Below are 25,689 nucleotides of genomic sequence, written 5' to 3'. Positions count from 1 at the left end.
TTCACACTAATTATTATTACACAATCTACTTATTTTGACTAAACAAATAATTACTATTATACAAATTCATGCTTATTACTATTATATAAATTCACGCTAATAACTATTACACTAACTAAGGAAATACTCAAATTCATATAATCAAATTAAGCAAATAATTATACAAATATAATTGAATGGATTAAACAATCTTCTTACTCTAATTACTATTATTGCTGCAAGTATTAATTAAATACATAATTTAAGTACTTACTGTAACTTGCGCTACTACTCCTTCTCATCTCGGGTAGATTCACCTCTCATCGCATTGCTGCTACTCCTCACCTCGCGTTGCTTCTCCTCTCCACGTGCTGCGCTGTTGCTTCTCCTCTCCTCTTCTCTCTTGCTCGTGCTACTCGTCTGCTCTCTGGTCGCGCTACGGCTCAAAACCAGCCCACTCACATTTTGTAGCGAAACACGACAGCACATGGGTTAAAAAGTTGACAAAAGCGAAACGACACAACATGACGCGACCGGGCGCACCGAAAGCACCGGCCCAACGTGACATGAGCAGGGCCGACCTGTATTTAGATGCCGAATATGACACTGTTCACCATATTCGACACCTCTGGTGCTAAATATAGGAGTTTTCGGTACCTCAGGGACCTGAATCAATTTTTTGGTATTTGAGGTGCCAAATACATGTGCTAGATTTGCAGATATGGTGACAATATGTTGTCTATTTTAGCAAATATGGTGACATATGTTGCCTATTTTAGATTTTTGCCTCACTGATGCATGCAAAATAAACCTGGAAGGCTGGAACACATGCATGATGCATCATTTGTGCTGGCCACTTCCTGACTTGGCTACATTCTTTTTTCAGGATGACTTCACCAAAGCGAAATGATTAGGGGATTGCCGATTTTTGAGATTTTTGAATCAATCTCAGCTAAAGATCTCAAGCAGAATTAAACTGAGATACTTCCAAAAGCGCTATGAGAGAACATCAAATCTTAAAAACCATCATTTTCGCCACATTTCCTCCTCTCCAATATTTTGTCATAATTTTCAAAGACAATTTCATGGCAGAGCAATTCATCCATCGATTTCCTCGCATTGAACGCACGATGGAGTGCTCTATTTTGTCTCCTGGCGTCAGATCAACATACCAAGCATCGCCAAGTCCAAAACATTGTCTATTTTCCAAGACTCTCTCTTCAGACGTGAATGCATTTCGTATTAGAATTTCTACATGCTGAGAAATTGGTGTACCTAACCTAGATACTGAATCCTGATAATGGTACCAAACTAGAGTGGAGTGGCTACTTCTCCTATGGACCTATACCCACACTAAACCAAGGAGACCTTCACACTACTACATCAACTACCATAAGTTGATTAGCCTCTCCTTCTCAATACTTAGTGTTTCCTTATACTTGGTAGCAGAGCCGATCTTCTTTCTTCTGGGTGGCAGAGCCTACCTTCGATGAAATGTAACTCTAGCACTAAGTACTAAGAAGCATGCGGCCTAACGTGGGAGAATAATTATCTACACAAAAGAAGAACTCAACTCTTTATTCAACCACAACAACTAGATACAAGACTCACACTCTTATGTGGCTACTCCTACCACACTACTAAGTCTCACCATGAGACTCATATACTCTAAGACAACCTTGCTATGCTCATATTATGGTGGCTACTCCTCCTATGGTTCATAAGGCCATGGTCCTCATAGTGGCTTAGCAACTTTCACACTCTTTTTTATAAAATATCTTAACTCTAGAAATATGCTCATCCTTATCCTTACATATAAAATAGTTAGTTCTACAATTTTCCTTACTTTTGCCATGAAGCACGACAACATGATTCTTGAATACACTCTAATCTTGTAGAAAGTTCCAATCATACATTTCTATTTCAACACTCCCCCTCAATGCATACTTGCTTCTTATACACAAACCATTGTATGTCTCTGCCCTTTTATCTTTTGTGCTCTGTCATTTCGTGCATTCTTCTTTTCCTATTGTAGAAGAGTTTGATCACTATTTTGATGATATACCTCAATCTTTGACTGAAGCTTCCTTGTAGACGTGTTGTCTCCTTGTACCTCGTCTTTATTCTTCATCCTTCTCCACACTTGCCCCTTTGCCACTTCTCTATATGAGGACAAACTAATTTGAGCAAGCATGATGTTGGCGTACCTAAGATCTGATGGCTTTGATCTCCAAACATCCTTTTGTGCCTTCTCAACCATCACTTTATTAGGTAGATTCTCTTCCAAAACTTTCTGGCACATAACTTCAATGTTATGTTCTTCTGAAAGCTTCTTCATCTCAAATTGCACCATTGAATCTTCATGAGCAACTAAAGATCTGTCTGCAATAGTCACATGTGGCTTCTCATCTTCATGAAGATTAAGTTCTATCTCTTCATACTTAGTATCCTCCTCCTCATTAGTTAGAGCCCTATCTCCATCACTATCATATCCAATTACTTGGTATTCACGAGAGGTATCATGATCTCTCGTCTCCATGGAGAAGCCACCTTCCGCGTTCCACTTCTCTTCTTCTTCTTCTTCATATTCTCCGTTAGTTGTTAGAGTGTCCATCTCTATCATGTCTTCCATAAAATAGACTCCATCATCCTCAATACTGAGGGCTGCCTTTGCATCCCATTCTTATTCATTGATCCATCTACTTAAGATGATATCTTTTGTAGTAGCCACGTTTCCTTCTAAGTGCCTCCATGGACTCATGCAATACCTAACAAGATGCCCCTTCTTGCCATAGTTGAACAATCACATCGCTTTGTTCTTCCTTCTATCAAATCCCACCGATCTTCTCTTTCCTGTTCAGACAACCATGGCAACCTTACCATGCTCATGTTATGATGACTACTTCTACTATGGCTCACAAGGCCATGGTCCTCATAGTAGCTTAGTATGGCTAGGGTGAGGGGCACCCCTATATATAGTTGCTTATGATCATGGTGGTGTTGCCAAGTGGCAACTTTCACACTCTTCTTTACAAAATATCTTAACTCTAGAAATATCCTCATCCGTATCCTAACATGCACAATATCTAGTTCTAGAGTTTTTCTTACTTTTTACCATGAAGCATGGCAACATTATTCTTGCATACTCTCTAATCTTCTAGAAAGCTCCAAGTACTTGTTGCTATTTCAACACTACAAATCTGTGAAGTTATTTCGACTGGGATGCCGCATCAAACATGTAACACTCTGCGTTTTAGCATTTATAAAATAGCCAAAATTCACTCATTTTTTTTAAAAAAAAATCTTAGTTAATTAAGCCAACATAAAATCCAGAAAATATTATGTGTGTGTATGTATATATTCGTATGTGTATATATACATGTGTATTATTATTGGACTTTGTATTCCAAAATTTATCGGAGTCGATTTCTAAATTCGAAACTTGCATCAACTCGAGCAATTGCATTTGGTTTCTCGGTGTCCTTGTTTTCTGTATGGTGGTTCAAATTTGAATGTTTTTCAAATTTGAATCTTGTTTAGTTCTTTTCAGATGAATCCTAGTCCAATTCAATCCTTGAAATGATCTTCCAATCTAGCTCAAATTCATAATCCATGGTTAAATTGAATTATCCCTAAACTGACTTTGATCAACTCAAATATGAATGTCTCTCAAATTCAAATCTCAATCTTGGTTTGATTTAAGCTGAACCCAAATCCAACTCAAATCTTGGATCTAATCCCAATTCGACCTATCTCAAATCCAAACTCATTCAATCCTCATCGAGTTTGTATTCGAATGCAAATTCGGATCATCCGAGATACAATCAAATGTGTTCCAGTTTAATCACCTCATGAATTCAACTCAGTTCCATGCAATCAGGATTCAAGTTCAAATCGCTTAAATTAAAGCCTCGTTCCAAAACCATGTCAAATTTAATTCAAATTCCATTTGAATTATTATAATCTAGTTTCAAATTCAAATACAGTTATTGGATCTGTCGTTCTTCTTTCTCTTTGGTGTTCCTTTGGTTTTATTTTGGTGTTCCCTTGCTTAATCGCTATGCACTTTTCATCGTTAATCTGCGTAGGTTCGAAGCTACGAATTTAAACAAGGACGCAAAGAAGGTACTGATGATGAAACTCGATGATGAGTAACCCGGGAGACTCGAACGACAATACCAATCGAGAATTGGCATTCGTCAAGATAAGTCCTAACTCCTTGATCATGTTGATCCCATGTTTGCAATATAATAAAATGGCGAACTAGAACCTGGTAGTTATACGTGCATGATATATATAATAGTTTGTCTTTAAATGCTGGTATTAGTTATAACCCATTTACTGAGCCATACTACAATCACTACTCACAATATTCAAATAGTAACCTTAGAATGCTCCCAACACCTGATATGATAATGTTGGATGAAACCTTGTGTGAGGAACCGTCCAAGCAGTATTCTAATTAATCATCAGGAGGATCATTATTCATAATCCAACCTTGAGGATTAACCAGAATCCTGTTCTGGTAGTCCCGGCACGTGTTTTGTGTAAAGGATCGGAACACATGCCTCTAACATAGTACATCACAACATAGCTTAATAAAGAGCAAATAATAAATATTTATATTACAAAAATTAAGCATGCAACTTATTCCAACAATTTATAACAAAAGTGAGCTAGGAGGAGATAAAGACCCCTCAACTCCTAACTTATCCAAAGATCTACATAGTGGAAAGAATAAACTAGACAATAAAAGAGAGTGGAGCCACATGCCCTTAGGCTCCACTCTAAAAGCTCGAGTTTCGGAGTAAGATGCACTACTCCTGGCTGCCACCCTGATCGGTAGGCACAAAGTAGCCGAACACCGCCCCTTCCTCAGCAGCCGGAGTATCTGCATCAACTTAAGGACAGCACCCTGAGTACGAAGGTACTCGCAAGACTTACACAATATGGGTATATAATATCCCGACTCCAAGGATTATGCATTGAGCTGTTAGCAAGAATATAAATATGCGGTTAAGTTAATTAAAACGGTAAGCAACCTAGACATATGTGTGAGCAACTAACTTAACCAACATATATGAAATTACCCTACAACTGCCAACTGATCATATGAAACTGTAACCATAATAGTATCAATGTATAACAAGTGCCATCTCGACCACCTCCCACATATCTGAACCACAAACCACATATCCGAACCATCATCCACAAGGGAGAACTCTACGATCGATACAAATGAAACCATAGCATGCTCATGACCAAGAGCACAGTAGTTCGAACTATTTTTACACCCTGTAGGGGATACTCCTGGACCCACACGACTCGAGGACCATATAGCTTGTGCCACCCGCTAAAGTGCACACAAGGGGGTACATGTGTCAACCTTTCTCAACCAACCCCAACTATGTGCTGCATGCATCGCTCGACGCGGCGGTACAAGAACTACTCCTAAAGCAAACTAGTACCCCTTACAAGCCCGCCCGCTCACACCGTCGATGTTCAGGCCTCACAAAGCCACAGCTGCGAAGGTATTCAGCTCGCCTTACCATTAGATCGGCATGTGGTGAGTAAGGTAAGTGCTAAAGCCAACTGTACCGACGGATGGCCTTAAACGATGCAAGCGGCCTACGGTGTCCGGGTTCCCTTCCCGAACTGCCCCCGGACTTTCCTTAAGGGCAGATGACACCCCAAACACTGCCCACATCTCGTCTCATACTCACCACTCAGCCAACCATAACAACCTCAACCATGTATTTGTGTAACAAAAGTAAATCATATGCTCGCGAACAACGAAAAACACCGTCGTTCGACTTCTACCGAAATACCTAAGCATGGCTGAGCATATAAGTCGAACTTGTACCTAGACATAACATCATCTCAAAGCTACAAGGAACATGGATGAACAAGTTATCGAGGTAGAAGAATGCAATTGGTGTAGGTTCTACCCATCTGTTCCCAACATCGACTCCCTATATATGCAAACCTATACATAAGCATAATTTCTCAAAATTTAGACTTCATTCAATTCAACTGATAGGGTGCAATAGGTTAGATGCTTGCCTTACTGTTCAGGTGGCTGCCAAAAGTTTCCGTCGCTCTCCTGGATCACCGGCTCGACGTTCTCTAAAAAGAATAATGCGTGCAATGCCATGAGTATGAATAAAGTGCAACAATGCATGCCACAATGCTTAACAACATGCTAGAAGTATAAGATATGTGAATCAATGCAATACTAAACGATCTAAATGAAAACCGGAAAATAACAGCCATCTGGAGTATCCGGACTAGTTCGGAGTATTCGGGCTCGGACCCTCCGGGTGACCCTCCAGAAGAGGTGCTTGATTACTGCTTTTTATTTGACCGGCCTGGAGTATCCGGGTGAATCCGGATTATTCGGGTTCTGGAGTATCCAGGTCATCCTCCGGGAAAGACTCTCGGTTAGCATTATTTTAACTTGACTCGGAACCTCCGGGTTGGTCCGAACTATCCGGGATGTGCCGGACACTCCGAGTGAGGTTCCGAATGAAGCTCTCGGCTACACGATCACAAAACTACCTTGAGTCTCCGGGTTTGTCCGGACAATCCGAGTGACACAAACCTGATTTCTTCACGATTTTTCCACTCGAGTGATTTGACTCATTTTACAAATATGTGCTACACAAACGTATACATGACCTATCCAAGGGATCCTAAACCAAACTCGCACCCTAAACCCTAACCAATTTTGAACACAATTCATCAGACAAATTCTGCTGAACCCGGAAAATCCGGGTGAGTCCGAAGTATCCGAGTCAGCCCAGAAAAGCTATTCTCGAGTGGATTTTTGGTTGATTCGAGTTGCGATCTTTTCCAAGCCTAAAGGGAACATGTTAGGGATAGTCCAAGGGTACGAGAACTTTCTCATCAACTACCAACACAACTCTAGAGCTCAGATTCGACCAAAACTCCATTTTTGCTCCAAAAAGCTCAAGAATGCCAAGAACTTCAAGAACTACTTGATTCTTCCATGAAAACGAAAATGGATTGGATAAATGAGTAACTTATGATCTAGAGAATGCAATGGTACCACATGCATACCTTGAATCCTCCACTTGAGCTCGGATTTTGGGAAGAAAGGGAGAGAGAGAGAGAGAGAGAGAGAGCTTGAGCTTGAGTGAGAGAGGGAGGGAGAGCTACAGCTGTGTGCTGCACTTGGTGAGGATGTGGTGGAGTGAGGGAGGAGAGAGAGAGAGAGCAGGTGGGGTGCTACCCACTTGAGAGAGGGAGTGGGTGAGGAGTGGGGCCACATGTGGGGCCCACATGGTAGAGAAAATGGGTATTTTCAATGCATTTTCCATTATTTTCTCCCCCAACTTTCCCTCTTATCCAAATGATTATAAATGAAGTGCATCAGCGCTCCAAATTATCATTACACAAAATTTAAGAATAATGCTTAAGAAGCATCATTTTGCTTAAATGCGTGATTAAGAAATTGGGACGTGACACCTTGTCAATTAGTAGATGGTGTGAGTGGTGGAAAATGGTGCAGTGTTAAGAAAATCCTGAAAACCGCTTTGACTAGTATGCTTTGTCTGAGAGTTGGGGGGGGATTATCTCCTGCGGGTATTCCTTTGGGAAGGTTGCCTTCTGGTAAGCAAGTCCTCATGGGAGGATTGCTGATACGAAGATGCTTGCCACGATCGTGTAAGGACCAAATCGTTGAACTATTTTGCTAAGCCATCCTATGCAATCACATGACCTGTTATGGGCAGGACTTGATCTCACACCCCATTAGCTGAGCTCGGTACCTACCTTGGAGGTAGGGGTGCAACGGAAACTCAGGAAAAGACTCGTTATTGTGCGTAGTATGAGGGCTGGCTGGTGACATTGCAATGGTGTCACATCCTGAAAAATTAATCACATAATTAAGCATTCTCAATCATCATCGCATGTGGTATACGCATTTTTCTATCGATGTGAGTTAAACATATTTCAAAAGTATGTGGACATAGTTTAGAGCACATTAGAAAGACCCTAAGTGCCTTGGAGTTAGTGAGGTATGCAAAGAGGGGAGACTTAGAAAGATTTCAGAAAGAAACCCCACCTGCGGTCTGACCGAGCCTCACCGGGAGCATTGGCGGTCTGATTGCCAGAGCGCAGAGGCTCAACTTAAGTGAATTGATCACTCTCTCTTACTCTCTCTCACACTCACTCCCTCACTCTCTTCCCCACTCCACCTAAGAGAGAGAAGGAGAGCTCCACCACAACATCTACAATGACTGCAGATCGACGGTGGGAACCTCCCCAAGCTTCCAGAGGACTTCCCCGAGCTCCTCCCCTCTTCTCCCTCGCTAGAGGCACGCTCATCCAACCTTAAGCCCGCATGCCACCCTGGAGCTCGATCGCCAAATCGGAGCTTCTTCGGAGTGGATTGATCCTCTAAGTGGCTATCATACACTAAGGTAAGGCATCCCCTACCATTTCCCTATTGTTTCTGAGCTCGATTCGACCCACATGTCATTTAGACCCAAGTTCAACCTAGCCTAGATCCATTCCATGGGGTATTTTGAGTTTAGCTCGGTTAATATTTTCTGATTCACTTTAGAAGCACTCCACTAGTCCCATAGAGCATTTTGGTACCCTTCGTCATCGAAGGTTTCACTTGAGTCCTCATCAATGACCTCGCAAAGGTGCTGCCGACAAGGTCTGACAGTCTGACTGCCGATAGGGCCGATCTGACCAACAGATAGAGCTGAAGAATCCGAATTGAAAACCCTATATAAGGGTCAAACCGCCACTAGGGTCGATCTAACCGTTGGTCGGCAGTTTGACCGCTAGAGGCCAAAACCTTCTGCACGCCAGCGGTTTGACCGCCAATTCAATGTCGATCTGACCGCCAGCCTCTGAAAGCTAGATGGACTTAGCTTATCCGAGGTTTCAAACTTTGAAACCCTAATCTTTCAGTGATCTTTTGCAAATGTTTTTGAACCTTGGTGCTCTACTATTACTTGAGCACGCATCTTATGCATACTTTTTTGTTATTGTTTATTTATGCATTACATCTGTGATTCTTTTAGAGTGTGTCGAGCCGCCAGTCCAAGCGAGCGAAGGTGACGCCGAACCACACAATTTCTGTGAGTTCTGTACCAGTAGCGTCAGGAAGATACCAGAGCAGTAAGGCAAGAATCTAAGCATATTGCACCCTCTAGTTCAAATTGAATGGAGTCTAAACTTGATACATTATACCTTATGTATGTTTGCATGTATTAAATCAAGTGTCAGACTTATTCAGGTAGAACCTATGTTGGTTTTATGATCTCTACCTTAAGCTGTTGATTATCCATATCCTTGTATCCTGGTTAACCATGTTATTGTCTAACTTACAAGATCGATTTAATATGCTTAGCAATGCATAGGCCATCGATAGAAGATGATCAATGATTTGATTATTGCTCGTGAGCTTAGGGCTTAATTAGTGTTCACAAAATACAACGATGATGTTGAGCTGGTTGAGTAGTAAGGATGAGGCCAGATGTGGGTGGTGTTAGGGGTGTTTCTCCTGCCCCAATGTGGAATTCCCCGTGGTAGGTCGAGAGAGGAACCCAGACGTTGTAGACCGCTTGCATCGTTTAAGCACCGATCGTTATTGCAATTGACTTTAGCACTTTCTATGCTTACTACATGTTGCATATGGGAATGATAAGCCGATGGCATTTGTAGTTGTGGCTTGTTGGCGTGCGAGTCGATGGTGTCGTGTATGAGAGGCCTGTTGGGATATCCAGTTTGCTCCAGGAGTAGTTCTGTATGTCCCCCGCACCTATCGATACATGATCAAACGGTCGGGACTTATTGAGAAAGGTTGACATGAGTACCCCTTGTATGGACATGTGTGGTCATGCATGTTATATGGTCCTCAAGTCGTGTAGGTAAAGTTGTACCCACTGTAGGGTGTAAAAATATTTTGAAATGTCGTGCTCTTAGTTATGAGCATGCTTCTGTCCATTTGCAGCAGGCGTAGAGTAATGAATGTGTGTGGTGGTTTGAATATGGTATGTTGGGAGTTGGTTCTGTTTATAGTTATGATCAGGTTGTTACAGGTTCGGAGAGGTTGTGGGTTAAGTTTGGATGCTCGCACATATGTGTCTAGGATGCGGTCGCATATGTTCTACTTAACCATGTGGTCTTTTTTTGCTAATAGCTCAATACATAATCCTTGGAGTCGAACTATTTATATGTGCCCTATATGGATTAAGTCTTGCGAGTACCTTCGTACTCACGCTGCTTTTTCAGGTTCTGCTGGTGAAGAAGAGGCAATGTTTGGCTACTTCACGTCCATCGATGTAGCTGGTGAGAATGAGTAGTGCAAACTGCTCATGTGGCGTGCTTTTGGGTGGAACCTAAGGGCATACGGCTTCATCTAACTTTTGGTGTTGATAGGTGTTAATCTTCCGCTACGTAGTTTCTAGTTCAATTATGAGGTAATCTGTTCTTTATCCTCCTAGCTCCCTTTTGATGTAAATTATTGTAAATGGTTAAATACTTAAAAACTGTAATATAATTTAATTACTCACTCTTTCTTAAGCTTTGATGTGATGCTATATGTTGGAAAGGCATATGTTTCGATCTTGGGCACAAAACACGTGTCGGGACTACCGGGATAGTATTCTAGTTAATCATTGTGGTCATGATGAAGCACATGACCGTCCTAATGATTAATTGGAATACTATTTGGTTTGTTCCTCACAAATGGCTAGACTCGAGCTGTGATTACTCCAATGCTCCGACCCCTGTTAATCCCGTGGATGGATCGTGTAGCAACATGCTTGATGTGTAGGGGATCTTGATATAATTCGCTCCTCCGCTTGCAATGGTTGAAGGCTGGGCCTAACGTGTGGGTACAGTGTAAAATCTTTGTAGAGTGTAAATCTATTCGAATAGCCGTGTCTAAGTTCATGAACATTCCATGTCACAGATTCACAATGGTTACTTTTGTTGTGTGCATACCCCCTTGATGTGTGAGTGGGTAGTGTGCCTATGTTTTGGAGAAAGCTGGTTGTATGCCGTTGAAACTGGTTGGACTAGACATCAGCTAGCTAAAACATGGGAACTGCTGGGGAACGGATAGCTTTTCCCTCAGGGCCAACAACTCTTATCAAACAGACATGTCTTTTGTTTAACTCGTTTAAACCAAGTGTTACATCTGAATTCACACTGCATGTAAAACTGGTTTTGTGCCCAAACTATAGGGCTTTATCCTTGGTTACCTCCCTTATGTATCTACTCAACTTCTTGAAGTAGTGTTACGACTTGTTGAGTATCTTTCATACTTAGTCTTGCTACTTTAGATTGTTAAATTGGAGATCAACCTCGACTCAGATGAAATTTAAGGTCGTATCCTCACCTGAGTTGCATGTTGCATTGGGTTGTTCCATTTTGTGCTGCTTCGTTCCGCTATAGGTTCTTCTACCTGGCTGGTCTGACGTGGATCATAGTCCACGAGATCAACATTCGCTCTTTTCAGGTAATTATTTTATTCAAAGTATGTATTTAATATTATTTTGTTGAATTTATGTGTGTATCAGCTACTTGATCCAGGAACTGATATAGGAGGCATAGGGAAACCCGAGATCGGGATCCTACAAAACCTTCCATGGTTTTTTTTATCGCTTTCGAGTCGCTAAGAAGTTTTTTAATGGAAAAACTATTCCATTAAACCGAAGATGCCGCTAAATCACTAAACTCTCTAGGTTTAAACTTAACACAAGCACTAATAAAATGCATATGAAACAAACTCTTAACTCTAGACACAGGGCCTCCAGCAGATGATGGATCAATATCGGAAGAAAGCACCACATTCTTTACCATCAAAGCATTCACCTCAACAACAATATTACCAATGCCCATCTCAATTGCAGTTTTGATCCCATGGAGTAATTCAATAACCTCCGCATGGAAAGGATCAAGCCGACCACGACTTGTGCACTGAACATCACCATCACTATCTCAAATAACAAAGCCCCATCCACCAGAGCTTGTCCCTTTGTTAAAAGAAGCATCACAATTCTGTTTGAGGAAGTCTTGTGCCGATCTCTTAGTACTAGAAGATGAGGATCGCCGGAATAACGAGAATTGTTTTATATATTGTTTTGTTTCAAAATTTGCAAAATTGCATGGTTGTTTCAAATATTACAACAATAGGCTACCGCGCTCGTTCATCGGGTGATAGTAAGGTCTTGCCTGATGAATAGTCGAGACCTTGTGGGCCCTACTAGTTAGCCATTATTAAATATGTTTCCCTGAGGACTCGCCCGCTCAACGGGCAAGATCTTCCTTGCTGCGACACCAGGGGCCTTGAAAGTTTATCTAGCCCCTAATTATGATTTTAGTAATTAATGACAATACATATGGACTAATAATTGTGCTAAGAATTGTTAATAGGTTGTTCCATAGGTGATGCATGGAGGATTAAGTATAGATTTATTGAGGAATGTCATGTGATCAAGAGAGATGCATCAAGATGAATGAGCTCTAAGTGATGCTCATGAGATGAAAGAGAAGCTCAAGTAGATTGACAATAAGTGTGAAGGCTAAGTCACTTGTGGAGATTAAGGGACAAAAGGTATGAGATTGTTAATTAGGTTTTATGGACTAACCCATGTGCTATGTGAGTGGGGTTAGGTTCCATATGAAGAATGACAATAAGAGTGAAGGTCAAGTTACTTGTGAACATCAAGTGACTAAAGGTATAAAGTTATTAATTAGATTTTATAGACTAACATATGTGCTTTGTGCTTGAGAGTGGGTTGGGGTTAGGTTCCATAAGAAGGCATGAGTTGAATTGAGATATTCAATATGCCAAGTTGGAAAAGCAAGATCAAGATAAGCTTAGTGAATAATTTATATGCTTGATACTTATGGTTCATGCTTTGGTGGAGAATCAAATGAATATGATGTGAAAAGAGAAGTCTTCAACACTTGGTACATGGGAAGCTATCAAGAGAGTTTCATTAAGTTTCTAGATATTGAGTGAAGATCAAGATGCAAGCGAGGATGATCATTGTCATCAAGAGAAGATGAGTTAATGATGAGTCTTGAAGAGCTATGAAAAGCATCGGGCTTGGATTATGTGTTCATCAAGTCCGATGGAATTGCTCAATATAAAGATATAACTAGAATATGTTTTCTAGTTTTGCCGATCTCAAGGAGTTCGATGGGAGACCGGATTATATGATCGATAACCATACTATTGAGAGAGGCTGTTGAAAGCATTACTCGATTGTTGTGTCGAGTGCTCAAACTATATGCTTAGTGCAGGATGGATAGATCAGAAGTTCCAATGGGTCGGAACCTCCAATTTTCAGAAACTTGGGGTCCTTAGGTTCTTGATTTTGATTTAATCGAAAGTTCCAATGTGTAGTTTTTAGTAGATCTGGGAGTGAGTTTCACCAGATTCAACCATTGGGATTTGAAGGATCGGATGTTTCGATCTGGGGATCGGATGTTCCGATCAGAGTGGGGTATAAATAACCCTTGTCCTCCTAGCATATTGGGGGCTTTTGGCTGTCTTTGTGGTGCCGAGAAGAGGTGTTAGAACTTGGTGTTTCACCTTTGAGTGCTCTCTCCCCTTTATATCAAGAATTTGTGATAATCAAATCTTTGTGGCTTAGTGAGGATAGAGTGAACAGTAAGAATCAGAACATCCGATTAGAGTTTCTTGCATATCTTGCTATATTTGAATAATTTTTATCACCCTAGGATTGTAAACACATTTACTTAGAGTGATTGTGCACTAGTTGAGCCTAAAATATTTAGGTTTTTCACTTGTGAAAAATCCGTTAGTTTTATTTTCGTTGCAAGTTTAGGCCAAATATCAAAAGGGGACAAAATTTTGCAAAAACCTCTATTCACCCCCTCTGTGCGATATCATTGTCCTTTCAGCCCCACCCAAAAGGTGTCGCCCACTGTTCGGACAAGATATTTTGGGTATAAATGCGGCGCGCCGCTCCGGCCGACGTCAGCACCCTTATTTGCACTCAGCCGAGCCGAGAGAGAGGGAGGAGAGGAGGAGAGGGAGGAGAGGAGGAGAGGGGAGGGGAGGAAGGAGAAATTAGAAGCGAAGCCCTACTGGAGGAAAAGATACGTTTTTTATCTATTTTTTTTTACAAATCCAGTAGGATAGCCACTAGTGCTAGTTTTTGACATAGGTTAGAGGTTAGATTTATGATTTTGTACAAATCCAGTAGGATAGTCACTAGACGTAGGTTAGAATGCAGATATAGGGTTAGACATAGTTTATCAATTAGATCTTGTTTGTACGCATATTTTAGTAATTTGATGTAGTATATAGACATATGTTGTGTATTAGATGTAGAATTTAGACATAATGTAGGCATAACTGAGGTAGTAGATGTAGGATTTAGAGGTGTTTGATGTAGTGATACGGGGATATTTTGTTACAATATAGATGAATTGATGGGGCATGTTTTTAATGAATGTTGCATTATTGTAGATGGAGTTGTACGTAATTTTGTATGTTTTTCGCAATAATATTAGGGTTTTTTAGTTGATAGTTGGTAGGTATGTCGGATAAGTGGTAGTTTAGGATTTTTATAGGGACAGTGAAATACTTTATGATCCGGATGGGGTAGTATTGTCCGTATTTGAGTCAATAGACAAGGTTATCTCTAGACCTATGCAGAAGAGTGTCGGACATTTGTACACATGGTTGATGCGGGATTTCAAAATAGACCTCGAGGTTAAAGAAATGTCCATTAGCATTGTGGGCAACCGTGCGAGAGATAGTGTATACTAGGAGGTTTACCCGCTCAGGAAAAATGAAGTCTGGAGGAGGTACTTGCAGGATGTTGTGCACAAATGTTGGCCTCCTACGTTGCTTGTGCAATGGAAGAATAAGGAGGGTGAGAAAGAGGATGATGAGGATGTTGATCCGGATGGTGGGATTATCCGACTAAACTGACCGGTGAGATAGACGAGAGGGAACAAATCTCTTTTTTAATTGAACAGATGGAGCAGGATGATCTTAAGGCTGATGAATCTCTTGAGTATGACATGTCAAATGATGATGACGATGCTCTTGTTCCCGTAGAATGAAACAATCCCAACTTTGAGAACCTTATGGTAAATGAGGGAAATCAGGTGGTCTGAGAGTATACGCAGAATGTAGTGACCCATGTGTGCTAGGTATCCTACTGGTCAGGTCATGGAGGATGCTATGACTCATTGGGCGACCTCGCTTCGACGGTAGTTTTATGTTGTCAAGTCAAGCAAGAAGTAGTATGATGTCAAGTGCGTGAAGGAGGGTTGTCTGTGGTGGGTGCACGGCTTCAAGGGGAAGTGGGTTAAGTATTGAAAGGTGTCGATTGTGGTGGACCACACATCCATGATGAACGAACTTGAGCGTAGCCATAGGAACATCACCTCAGCCTTTGTCACCAATTTAATATACGCCTAGATCATAAACAACCTGAACTATGAACCAAGGTCCATAATCAGGAAAAATTGAGGAGTACAAGTACACTATCAGCTACAATAAAACATGGAGGGCAAAGAGCAAGGCAATTGATATGAGGTTTGGGACCTACGAGGCATCATATGACAATCTTTCAAAATTGTTGCAAACCATTGCTCGAAGAAACTCAATGACGTATTACGACATTGATAAATACGCATTGTTGTCTAAACCTGACAAGTATATTCTGAAGCGATGCTTCTTTGCATTAGGACCATGTATTAAAGCTTTCGAGCAATGTCGGCCTATCCTCTGCATCGATGACACTTTTCTTACCGGCATGTACAAGGGACATATCCTGACTGCTATTGGGGTTTATGGGAACAACCAAGTGCTACTGTTGGCATTTTCATTTGTGGAGAGTGAGAACACAACCTATTGGTATTGATTCCTATACCGCGCTGAAGGAGAAGGAGTACGAGGTGGAGGAGGAGCATCCCTATTGTGGCACGGGTAGGTGCACTATTGATCAATGCATACATAAGGGTCCTCCATGTGTATTACAAGAGGACTTGGCATATTATCCACCTCCCTCTGCAAGTCAAATATTTGGTCTCATAGGTGGTGGATGTAATCTTGGATATGCTATAGAATAGGAGGATCGATCCATCTCGTGTACTGGCAGTTGTCAGGGTCATCATCGGAGGCTTGCAAAAATGTGAAGGTCATAACGTATAATTTTTTCAAATAAGGATGCAGATGATGGTGATGAAATAATTCTCATCCTACCAAGAGGACATCGGAAGAATCGAAGCCCTCAATGAAAACTCCCATCGTACATCTGAACAACACAATCGTAGCCATGTGAGAACTTGGGTCATGGCTCATTCGGGTGCTCGTATATCCTTAGATGACTTGGAGGATGAAAATCACTCCTATCCTATAGAGGAAAGTTGTAGAGAGGCTCCTCATACTCAGTTAGACCAAACGAACCCTCCTATCTCACCACTGCATGCCTCGGCCCCCTTCTTCTTCGCCCCCTTCCTCCCGTACCCTCCATTGATCGACGTGGCTTCAATTTCTAGATACATGAGCCTTTTATAGATGTGTTGTAGCAGCATACATCCTTTTACCGCGGTATAATATTACCGTCAAATTTGTGTTACCCGCACACATCTAACTGTGATAATAAAACACGTACTCCTTTTTCAGACCTAGCCTATTCATGCCTAGCCTTTTCAAAATTAGTCTTCTCATCAGTAGCATTTTTAAACTTAGCCTTTTTAGAAGTAGCCTTTCAAATGTAGCCTTTTTAGAAGTAGCCTTTTTCAGAAGTAGTCTTTTCAGAAGAAGACTTTCCGGAAGTAGCCTTTTAATGAGTAGCCTTTTCAGTTGATATGACAACACCTTACTGCAAAATCAACTCCTTTTCAGGGCCGATTTCTGTGGATTTAGTCCATACACCAGCACAAATTCGCAGTATAAATAGATGACCTCATGGCCACATGTACAACCAAATCAATAGCCTCAACCACCAAGAAATGGTGTCCGATCCTTTCCCCAAGAAATACTTGCTGGATGCTATGCCTGACAGGATCAAAGTGCCCATATGTTGGTGTGGAGACCTTTGTAGGGTGATGAAGTCCTCTGAATTCTCTAACACCTATGAAAGGAGGTTCTTCATGTGATGCAACTACGAGTACGATTCACCACTGGGAAGCACCAATTTAGCTCCCGTCGCTAGGTAATCATTCTGGTCGAACTACTCCAAATACAACTAAGAATTACAACTTAATATTTTTGTCTCCGTTACAGTCTCTGCCACCACTATGTGACTTCTTATAGTGGTTGGATACTGAGTAGTCGCAAGCGGATGTGCTCCTCCTTCACACTCAGCACCGCGCCGCTTGGAGATGCTTCCATGAGATGGAAGGCGGCGAGAGGATGGAGGCTACGTGCAAGCGCATTCAGGAGGAGTAGAAGAAGATGAGGGAGGAGAGTAACCGCATGATGGAGGAGGCCCGTGAGGCGGAGAGGGAGAGGAAGTGTGAGAAACCATCTAGATAATATTCTAATTAATCATTAAATCGATTATTTGTGTAATCATGACTACAACGATTAATCAGAATATCACCCCGGTAGTCTCGGGATGTGTTTTGTGCATAAGATCGTAACAGATGCCTTTCCAACATTCAACATCACAACACGGATTAATAAAGAGTGAGTAATATATTACAGGTTCTTAAGCAAAAATAGGTTTACAACAATTTACATTAAAAAAAAGATAAAACTACGCAATGAAAGATTTAAAACTTAACAACAACAAAAAGACCGGTGGAGCCATATGCCCTTAGGCTCCACCCAAACCTCGCCACACGAGTAGACGGCACTATTCTTGCCCGCCGTTGGCACCGGCACACATGAAGTAGCCAGAAGCTAACATTTCCTCGTCTGCCAACCTGAAAGACCAGCATGAGTACGAAGTTACTCGCAAGACTTAAACCATATAGGGCATATATAAATAGCCTAACTTCGAGGATTATACATTAAGTTATTAGCAAGAAAAAGGCCACAAGGTTAAGTACATATTCATATGCGTAAGCAACCTAACATCTATGTGTGAGCACCTATAATTAACCAAAACACATATTGATTTTACCCAGTAACCAACCACATGAACATATATGAAACTGGAACCATAATAATCATATATATAATCCGAACCAACTCGACCACCATCTAGCATATCATGCCACATTCCACTCTCCGTGACTCTACGGCTGATGCGGATAGACAAAAGTGTGCTCATAACTGAGAGCATGGCAATTTGAATTGATTTTACACCCTGCAAGGGAGTACTCCTGGACCCACGTGATATGAGACCATCGCCCACACAACTCGTCAGTTGCGAGTGATGATTCACGTACCAACCGTTCACGTACCCACCCCGAACCTTTGTTCCCATGCACAACACATGTGGAGGCCACCTAAGACCCCAAGCGTTCGACGTCTTAATGGCGGATCTCAGGTGCCTCTATAAGCCCCTGCTTACATCACGAGTGCATGAGTCAAATAGACGTGACAACTTACAGTACTTGGCTTACCCGTCCTATATTCGGGTATGTGGTGAGCACGGAAAAGTGCTAAAGCCAATGGAACCAACGGACGGTGCTTAAATGATGCAAGTGGTTTATGGCATCTTGGCTCCTCTCCCGACCTACCCCTAGCACCGTCCATATCTCGTCTCATTCTCACATCTCATCCAACCCAACATCATAACTATAATTGTGAACAATAGTAAGTAAGGCCTAAGCTCGCGAACAACGATCGCACCATAGCTCAACTTCTACCGAGGACCTAAGCATTGCTAAGAATTTTGATTAACCGTTGTAGTTAGACCTCGACAAAATCATCCTAAGTTACAAGGAATAAGGATCGTCAACGGATCAAGATAGAGGTAATGCAACAATATGGGTTCTACCCACATAGCTCGACATCGACTCGCTAAACATGCTAACATACATAAAGCATAATTTACCAATTAAGACTCAATTCAATTTGAATAAAGGATGCAATATGATTAGTTGTTTGCCTTGCTGCTTTTCTTCAAATCAAGATCAACCACCAAAACCTCCTCGCGATAACCTGTTACTCTCCAGTTCGACAATCACCAAAAAAAAAAAGAACGCATCGCAATAAGCATATGATGAAATACAATAAAATATGCTTTATAATGCATGAAAACATTTTCCTAGTTAGAACAAGTCATAAGGAGACTAGCAAAATTGGTTTGACATGTAAAAAATTAACGGTGAATTAATGAAGCCTTAACCTAATTAATTTATCTTATAAATTTAATTAATTATTTCATGGTTGGTATATTTTTAATGGGTATTGGAGTTTATTATAAAATCAACAAAATTAGTTGCATAATTTTTGGAGTTGCAGAGAATTTATTAGGAATATTACAAGCTTCAGCAATGAAAAAAAGCCTAATAAACAGTGCAATTCCGGAGTATCCAGGTTGAACGCAGACACTCTAGATTTCGAAGTCTCCGAGTGAACATATGGGTGGAGGTCCTCGGGTATTTTTGGCTAGGATCATCCGGAACCTCCAGGTTGTGACCCGGAGTCTCCAGGTTTCTGCAGAACACGAGTTTTTTGACGATTCTTCAACCGATTCGACTTGCATGTTAAAGTTTAAGCCACCTAAACATGTAAAGGCACTAAATCACTGGTTATAAACCTATTTTACTCACCCCAAAAGCATGAATACTAGCTATTGCTCATCCAAACTTTTCTTCTAGATTTCTTGCCTCAAGAACGAACATGCATCGCCACTTTCAATTGCAGCCAAAAAAACTCAAAATCAACCATTCTAAAACATGTATATTCACCATGGGAACTCTAGAGACTTACCCAAGGGTCTTTGCCACGATTGAGGACCGTTGGTAAAGGGAGAAAATCGGAGGGGAAAAGCTTGAGAAGATGAAGAAGGCCTGCTGAAATTTTAGAAAAACAAGGTGTGATGAAATTGATTTGCAACTCCCTCAAATCTTCATGCATGTGAGAATGAATTGGATGAAGGGGAAGGTAGAGAGCTAGGGATCGCAGCGGTGTGACATGCATACCGTGTTTCTTCTTCTTGAGGGCAGATTTGAGGAAGAGAATAGAGAGCTTGAGAGGGAGAGAATGAGCAGAGCAGCAGCACTCTTGCTGCTTGGTTTGGGGAGGAGAGGGAGAGTGAGCACGTGGGTGAGAGTGAGAGAAGGGAGAAGGGCTGCTGCAACACTTGAGAGAGGGAGGTGAAGGTGGTGGGGCTAGCCAGCTAGGTTGGTCCCACATATAAGAGAGGTAATTATTTTTTAAGAAATTCTATTCCTTCTCTCCCCTTTCTATTAGTCCAAACGAAGTGACTTAAGCTCCAAAAATTCTAGGAATTTTTGTGACACGATTACAAAACGAGAGGAAACCTTTCTAAAAAGATTCACCCACAACGCATAAGTGGAGGTTAAACTAAAGAACTTTTACGTCGGGTATTTTCAAAATACATAGCAATTATCAAGCACCATTAGAAATAACAAACGCTCAACAATGCTTAACAAATAAATATGATGCTCATGATATATGATTATGCTTAATGACATGATTACAGAAATTGGGATGTGACAAAGCGTGAGAGGACACGTCAGGCACGTGAGATAGGACCGGAAGCGGCGAAGAAGGGAAAGTACCCACGTAAAATTCAATAGACCACATGTTGTAATTATATTGTTTACATTCCCTAAAACATGTTAGGTTTATACGTGGTAGTTGTTTAGGTTAGAATGATTGTGTATTGTATATGCCACCATCCATGTATGTCGTAGTTCCTATTAAAATCACCACATTCACCTTTTCATTTCTGTAAAATCCAAAATATCGTACAAATATTTAATGGCATTGGACGAATCTAAAATATAAACATTACGACGCATGCTTGTTTTGTCACAAATAAAAAAAGACAACAAGATATCATATGTTCATTAGGTGACACCTTGTTGTCGCATGTTTAATGGGCGACAAAAAATCTCACTTGTTCACCCGGCGACAACAAACGAACGACACGTGGCCTTACCATATTTTTTAATCTTCTGACCGGTGGGGCCCACAAGGACGAGACCTTACTCTCGCCCGATAAATAGTCGATTGTAGGCTATTGTAACGGTCATATAATTTTGCAAATTTTGAAAAAATAATATAAAAAATCAGAAGAACTAGAGGTCAATTTTTAGGTTAATCTTATGCTCCAAGATACGAATGGGCCAGTTTTTTTCGGAGAAAAAACAGACCAGTCATGTGATGGGCCGAAAATATGCTTTACTGAAATGCAGCCTCGGCCCAACTCGAGCCATGGGCTGGGTTATATCTTAAGGCCCTACTGGTCAGTGTTCCCACCTCCACCTCTTGACCCGCCTGACACGTCTGGTCCACGAAAACGTGACGTGGGCAGATCACACAGTCAACTGGCTCACTACGACCTTTCCGTTCTCAGAGCGCTGGGATTCGCTTGCGAACGGCCTCGCGAGTGACGCGGCCACGGCAGCCGGCGGCGGCGATGGCGGTACGCGTGTGCAGAGCCTTGCCCGCCTCCCTCTCCTCTGCACCCCACCCTATCCGCTGCCTCCCACTCCGACATCCACCTCTCCCCCTCCCCGGCAGGTTCAAGGACGCGTCGAGGTTTGCGTGGCCGTCGGCCACCGCCCTCCTCGTCGACCATGTCTTCGTCAACGCCTACTCCCTGCCACACACCGGAACGGACCTTCCGCGCTTCTCGCGCCCCACCACGGTGAGTTTTCCTTCGTTCTTCTGGTTTTGCTTTCCTTGTAGGATTTAGGGGAGGTTTAGCTTTCAGATTTGACTCCTGGAGCCGTCGCATATGAATTTTAGCCTGTGTCCATGTCTGATTGGATTTCACTTCAGTACGATATGATCATAGATTCAGAGATTAGAAGAATGGTGTTTGAATTGGATGCACATTCCGGGCAGTGCATATGTGCAGTACAGCTTTCCTGCCATTGCTATAAGAAGATTGTGACGTACATCATTTTCTTTCGTTGAGTCGTGTAGTCTAGTTGAAACATGTGAATGGATCATGTGATCCGATTAATGTTGATGCTAAGCGGGGAACAAATATGAATGATTTTCACAAGATAAGATAGTATGCAGGCGTGGTATTTATTTGAAGGATGTGCTGCTGAAACTTCAATTGCTTTTGACAGTGACGCTTTTGTTCTGTAACTCCGATATTGCTGTGTTAGTAAGATTCGGTGCTATAAACCTTTTGCGCTAAAAGCAGTTAAATGTTTCGGTTTTAGCTGATCAATGTGTTAGTCACGAATGTATTTGAAATTTTGAAGTAGGAAAACGAAAGATGGGCAGCCCACATTCCAAAAAAAAAAAAAAAAATCCTTTTGATGAGATAACTGCTACTGGTTTTTGGTGGGTTTAGTAAACATTCAACAAACTCAAAGTTTTGTAAGCTCTTGATGTTGTACAAGAAAACAAAATCTAATATTTTGGTTAGCACTTTCAGATGGTACAAATGCGACACAGTAATCTTCATTTTATCACCCTTCTTCAGTTGAAAATTCGAACTGAAACTCTATCTATGTTTCATTTTGATGGAGTGCATGTTTAGCGTGACTCCCTTCTTTACCCAAGTTGATGAACTTGCACATCAAGATTTTTTTTAAAAAAAATATTAAGGTAGAGAATATCAACTACCTTGTGATATACAATTTTCAAACGCAGTTTGTTAGTCATATATCTTCTTTACCAATCAGAAGTTACTTGGAAATTTGACTTGTAGATCATGTAGATGACACGCAGAGATTCATACATATGGGAATGGACGTTAAACAAATTCATTTTCTTCCAATTAGTCTGTGCAACATATTATTTTCACATCAAAGGAATAGATTATTGCCTTCTGGTGCTTGCTGTGCTGCAAGCATCTAATGGTTAATTAGGGGCAACTTGGAAGACTGAAGAAAGGGAATGATTTGGCTGTTTATCAGGGTAATTTGCTACGGTATTTTCTTAGGCTACAAGCATATAATGAAAACATTTAAGATTTGCTCTACCTATACATGCGCAACATGCAAGCATTTTAAAAGAAACAGCACATCACAAAATGTACATGTAAAATGTTTTACCGACTACTTGCTGAAAATGGAGGCTAACAACGACTAAGCGAGACAAATTCATGGCTTACAATTTAATTCAGCATTGTAACCTTCAAGTAAAAATCCCCCAGTGGAGAAAGGATATACTCCAGTTGTTTTGCACGTCTTGAAACTAAACCATATGATCATGAATCTGGTTCGTGTTCAATAGCGTGAAAAATTCAGTCAGCAAGTTAGCTGCTGCATGTTGCTGGAATTGTAGGCATGGTTGTCAAATATATGAAGAAATCTAATAAAGGAAAGGGCAATCCCCATTAGGGACTGCAAATAAGGAATGTTTGCATTCTCTGGACATCTTGACAACAACCAATCAATTTTGATGTCTAATGCGCAGTAGGTCATTTAGGTACGGCATTTGTGCCAGTAGTTATACCAGGATACATAAACTGAAGGACTAGAAGCCATATGTAGCCATCATCATCATATGTGAAGCAAATCTGACAAACTGACCTGACCTATGAATAAACGAGAATCTAATGATGAATGCCCTATCTGCCTTCCACCTAGCAGTAGCGTAATCCAAGATGAAGAAAGTTGTTAGGTTGCAATTCCATGGCAGTCCAATTTCAATTCCAATACCTGTGCAGAAAGTGATTTCTCTGAGGTACACATTTGGAACTTAATGGATTACTTTTCGGATACAACAAGTAATCTTTTTCTAGCTAGAACGGTAGCTGAGAACGGTAGCTGGCTGCTCGTTTCAGGAAGGAAGAGAATAGCAGCCGCCGGATGACTGGAAGCTACCCTTTGCACTATAAATCTGGGAAGCAACAGACTGTTAACCCCCCCCCCCCCCAAGACCAGCAGTTTCATGCTAAAGCTTCAGCTAGAACATCATGGCATCGTCGCATGCCTGCTCTCCTTTCCTGCTCTTGCTACTCCTATCATGTTGTTGCAGTGCGGCATCGCCTGGCGGCCAGCCCGTCGACCCTACCTGTCCTCCGACGCGGCCAGCGGCGATGGCTCTGTCCTCCAACTACGGTGAAGCTCAGTGCCAACCGCCGGCTCCGCACATTCCGGTTCCTGTGTTCCCCTACGACGTTGACCCGGTGCAGTTTGCGCTGAACCTGGAGTACACCGAGGCCGAGTTCTTCCTGCACGCGGCGTTCGCCGTGGGGCTCGACCAGATCGAGCCGAAGATGGCGCTGGGCGGACCGCCGCCGGTGGGCGCCAGGAAGGCCAACCTCGACGAGGTGACGTGGCGCGTCATTGCGGAGTTTGGCCTCCAGGAAGTTGGGCACATCAGGTTTTGTGAGGCACAATTGTGCACCGTTTCTTTATGGACAGGAGAAATTGCAAGTTGCAACAAATAATTTTGAGATTTTTTTTCTGAAAAATGGCAGGGCCATCCAGAGGACAGTTGGCGGGATTCCTCGGCCGTTGATAGACCTCAGTGCCCACAACTTCGCAAGGGTGATGGACGAGGCGTTTGGGTACCATCTGAACCCTCCCTTCGACCCCTACATCGACAGCCTCAGCTTCCTGCTGGCCTCCTACGTGATCCCCTACCTGGGCATCAACGGCTACGTCGGCACCAACCCCATCATCGACGGCTACGAGACCAAGCGGGTAACCACCAAGCAACTAGCCAACTACCATGATCCATGCAACACAGCCATGCACATGAACAAGAAAAGATCATGCGATACTTCAAATGAAGATCAATTTCACTGCTCACGCCATTGCGATTTGCGATATAAGTGCAGCTTGTCGCAGGGCTGCTGGGCGTGGAAGCGGCCCAGGACGCGGTGTTCCGCGGGCTCCTCTTCGAGCGTCTCGGCGAGCGCGTGCCGCCGTACGGGAACATCACGGTGGCCGAGTTCACGGACCGCGTGTCGGCGCTGCGCAACCGGCTGGGGCAGTGCGGGGTGAAGGATGAGGGGCTCACCGTGCCCCGGGAGCTCGGCGCCGAGAGCGCCATCTGCACCAACGTGCTCTCCGCCAACAAGGACTCGCTCTCCTACGCCCGGACGCCGGCCGAGCTGCTCAGGATCCTGTACCTCACCGGCGACGAGCATGTGCCCGGCGGGTTCTACCCCGAGGGCGCCAACGGGAGGATCGCCCGGTCGTTTCTTGGCAAACAGCATGGTGCTGACGAGAAGCCTGAAAACTAGCGAGCTGCAAAGGCCTTGTGGTGGCTTCATGGTATCGACGATGTAATATACTGATATATGTTTATAGGAGTGATGTATTGGAGCTCAATTGCCCTGCTTACGTTTGCATGCTCAGCGCTTGGAATAAAATGCAGGAATAAAGTCTGAATGCTGGAGCCGTAGTATATCTGAATTCGTAACATCTACCGATTACTTGTAGTGCATTATTCTCTATGGAATATACTGTTCAATTGTTGGGTTTCAGTCTTTGCAGTGTGTAACTAATCCGGAAAGGTGAAATGCAGAACAGAGTTGCATTGCATCAGTACTAAAAAGAAGGCAGCAGCTACGATTCCACAACCCTGCAATCACAGGTTATAGTTAACTCCATGGAGTCGTAGAACTAGTGTTTAGCTTCATTGGTCAAGTGAAATGGGGC

At 42.3% G+C, this 25,689-nt stretch overlaps 1 protein-coding gene across 5 annotated transcripts; it reads left to right on the top strand.

The window, feature by feature from the left end:
- The first annotated feature begins 21,433 nt into the window (after positions 1–21,433).
- On the top strand, positions 21,434–25,505 carry LOC133912497 (ferritin-like catalase Nec2). Of its 5 annotated transcripts, XM_062355265.1 has the most exons (5): positions 21,441–21,758; positions 23,668–23,761; positions 23,862–24,403; positions 24,501–24,726; positions 24,864–25,505. In XM_062355265.1, exons 3-5 carry the CDS (start codon positions 23,994–23,996, stop codon positions 25,269–25,271), a joined length of 1,044 nt encoding a protein of 347 aa, XP_062211249.1. In that variant the 5' UTR covers positions 21,441–21,758; positions 23,668–23,761; positions 23,862–23,993; the 3' UTR covers positions 25,272–25,505. The 5 variants fall into 5 exon arrangements, with proteins under 5 accessions (XP_062211245.1, XP_062211249.1, XP_062211248.1 ...); XM_062355261.1 differs by lacking the exon at positions 23,668–23,761 and having other exon boundaries at positions 21,434–21,758; positions 24,056–24,403; XM_062355264.1 differs by having other exon boundaries at positions 23,668–24,403.
- The last annotated feature ends 184 nt before the right edge of the window (positions 25,506–25,689 follow it).

The sequence above is a fragment of the Phragmites australis genome, chromosome 3 (assembly GCF_958298935.1).
Source record: "Phragmites australis chromosome 3, lpPhrAust1.1, whole genome shotgun sequence".
Classification (NCBI taxonomy): Eukaryota; Viridiplantae; Streptophyta; class Magnoliopsida; order Poales; family Poaceae; genus Phragmites; species Phragmites australis.
Note: the sequence above shows the minus strand (reverse complement) of the source record. Positions and strands in the feature narration are given on the sequence as shown.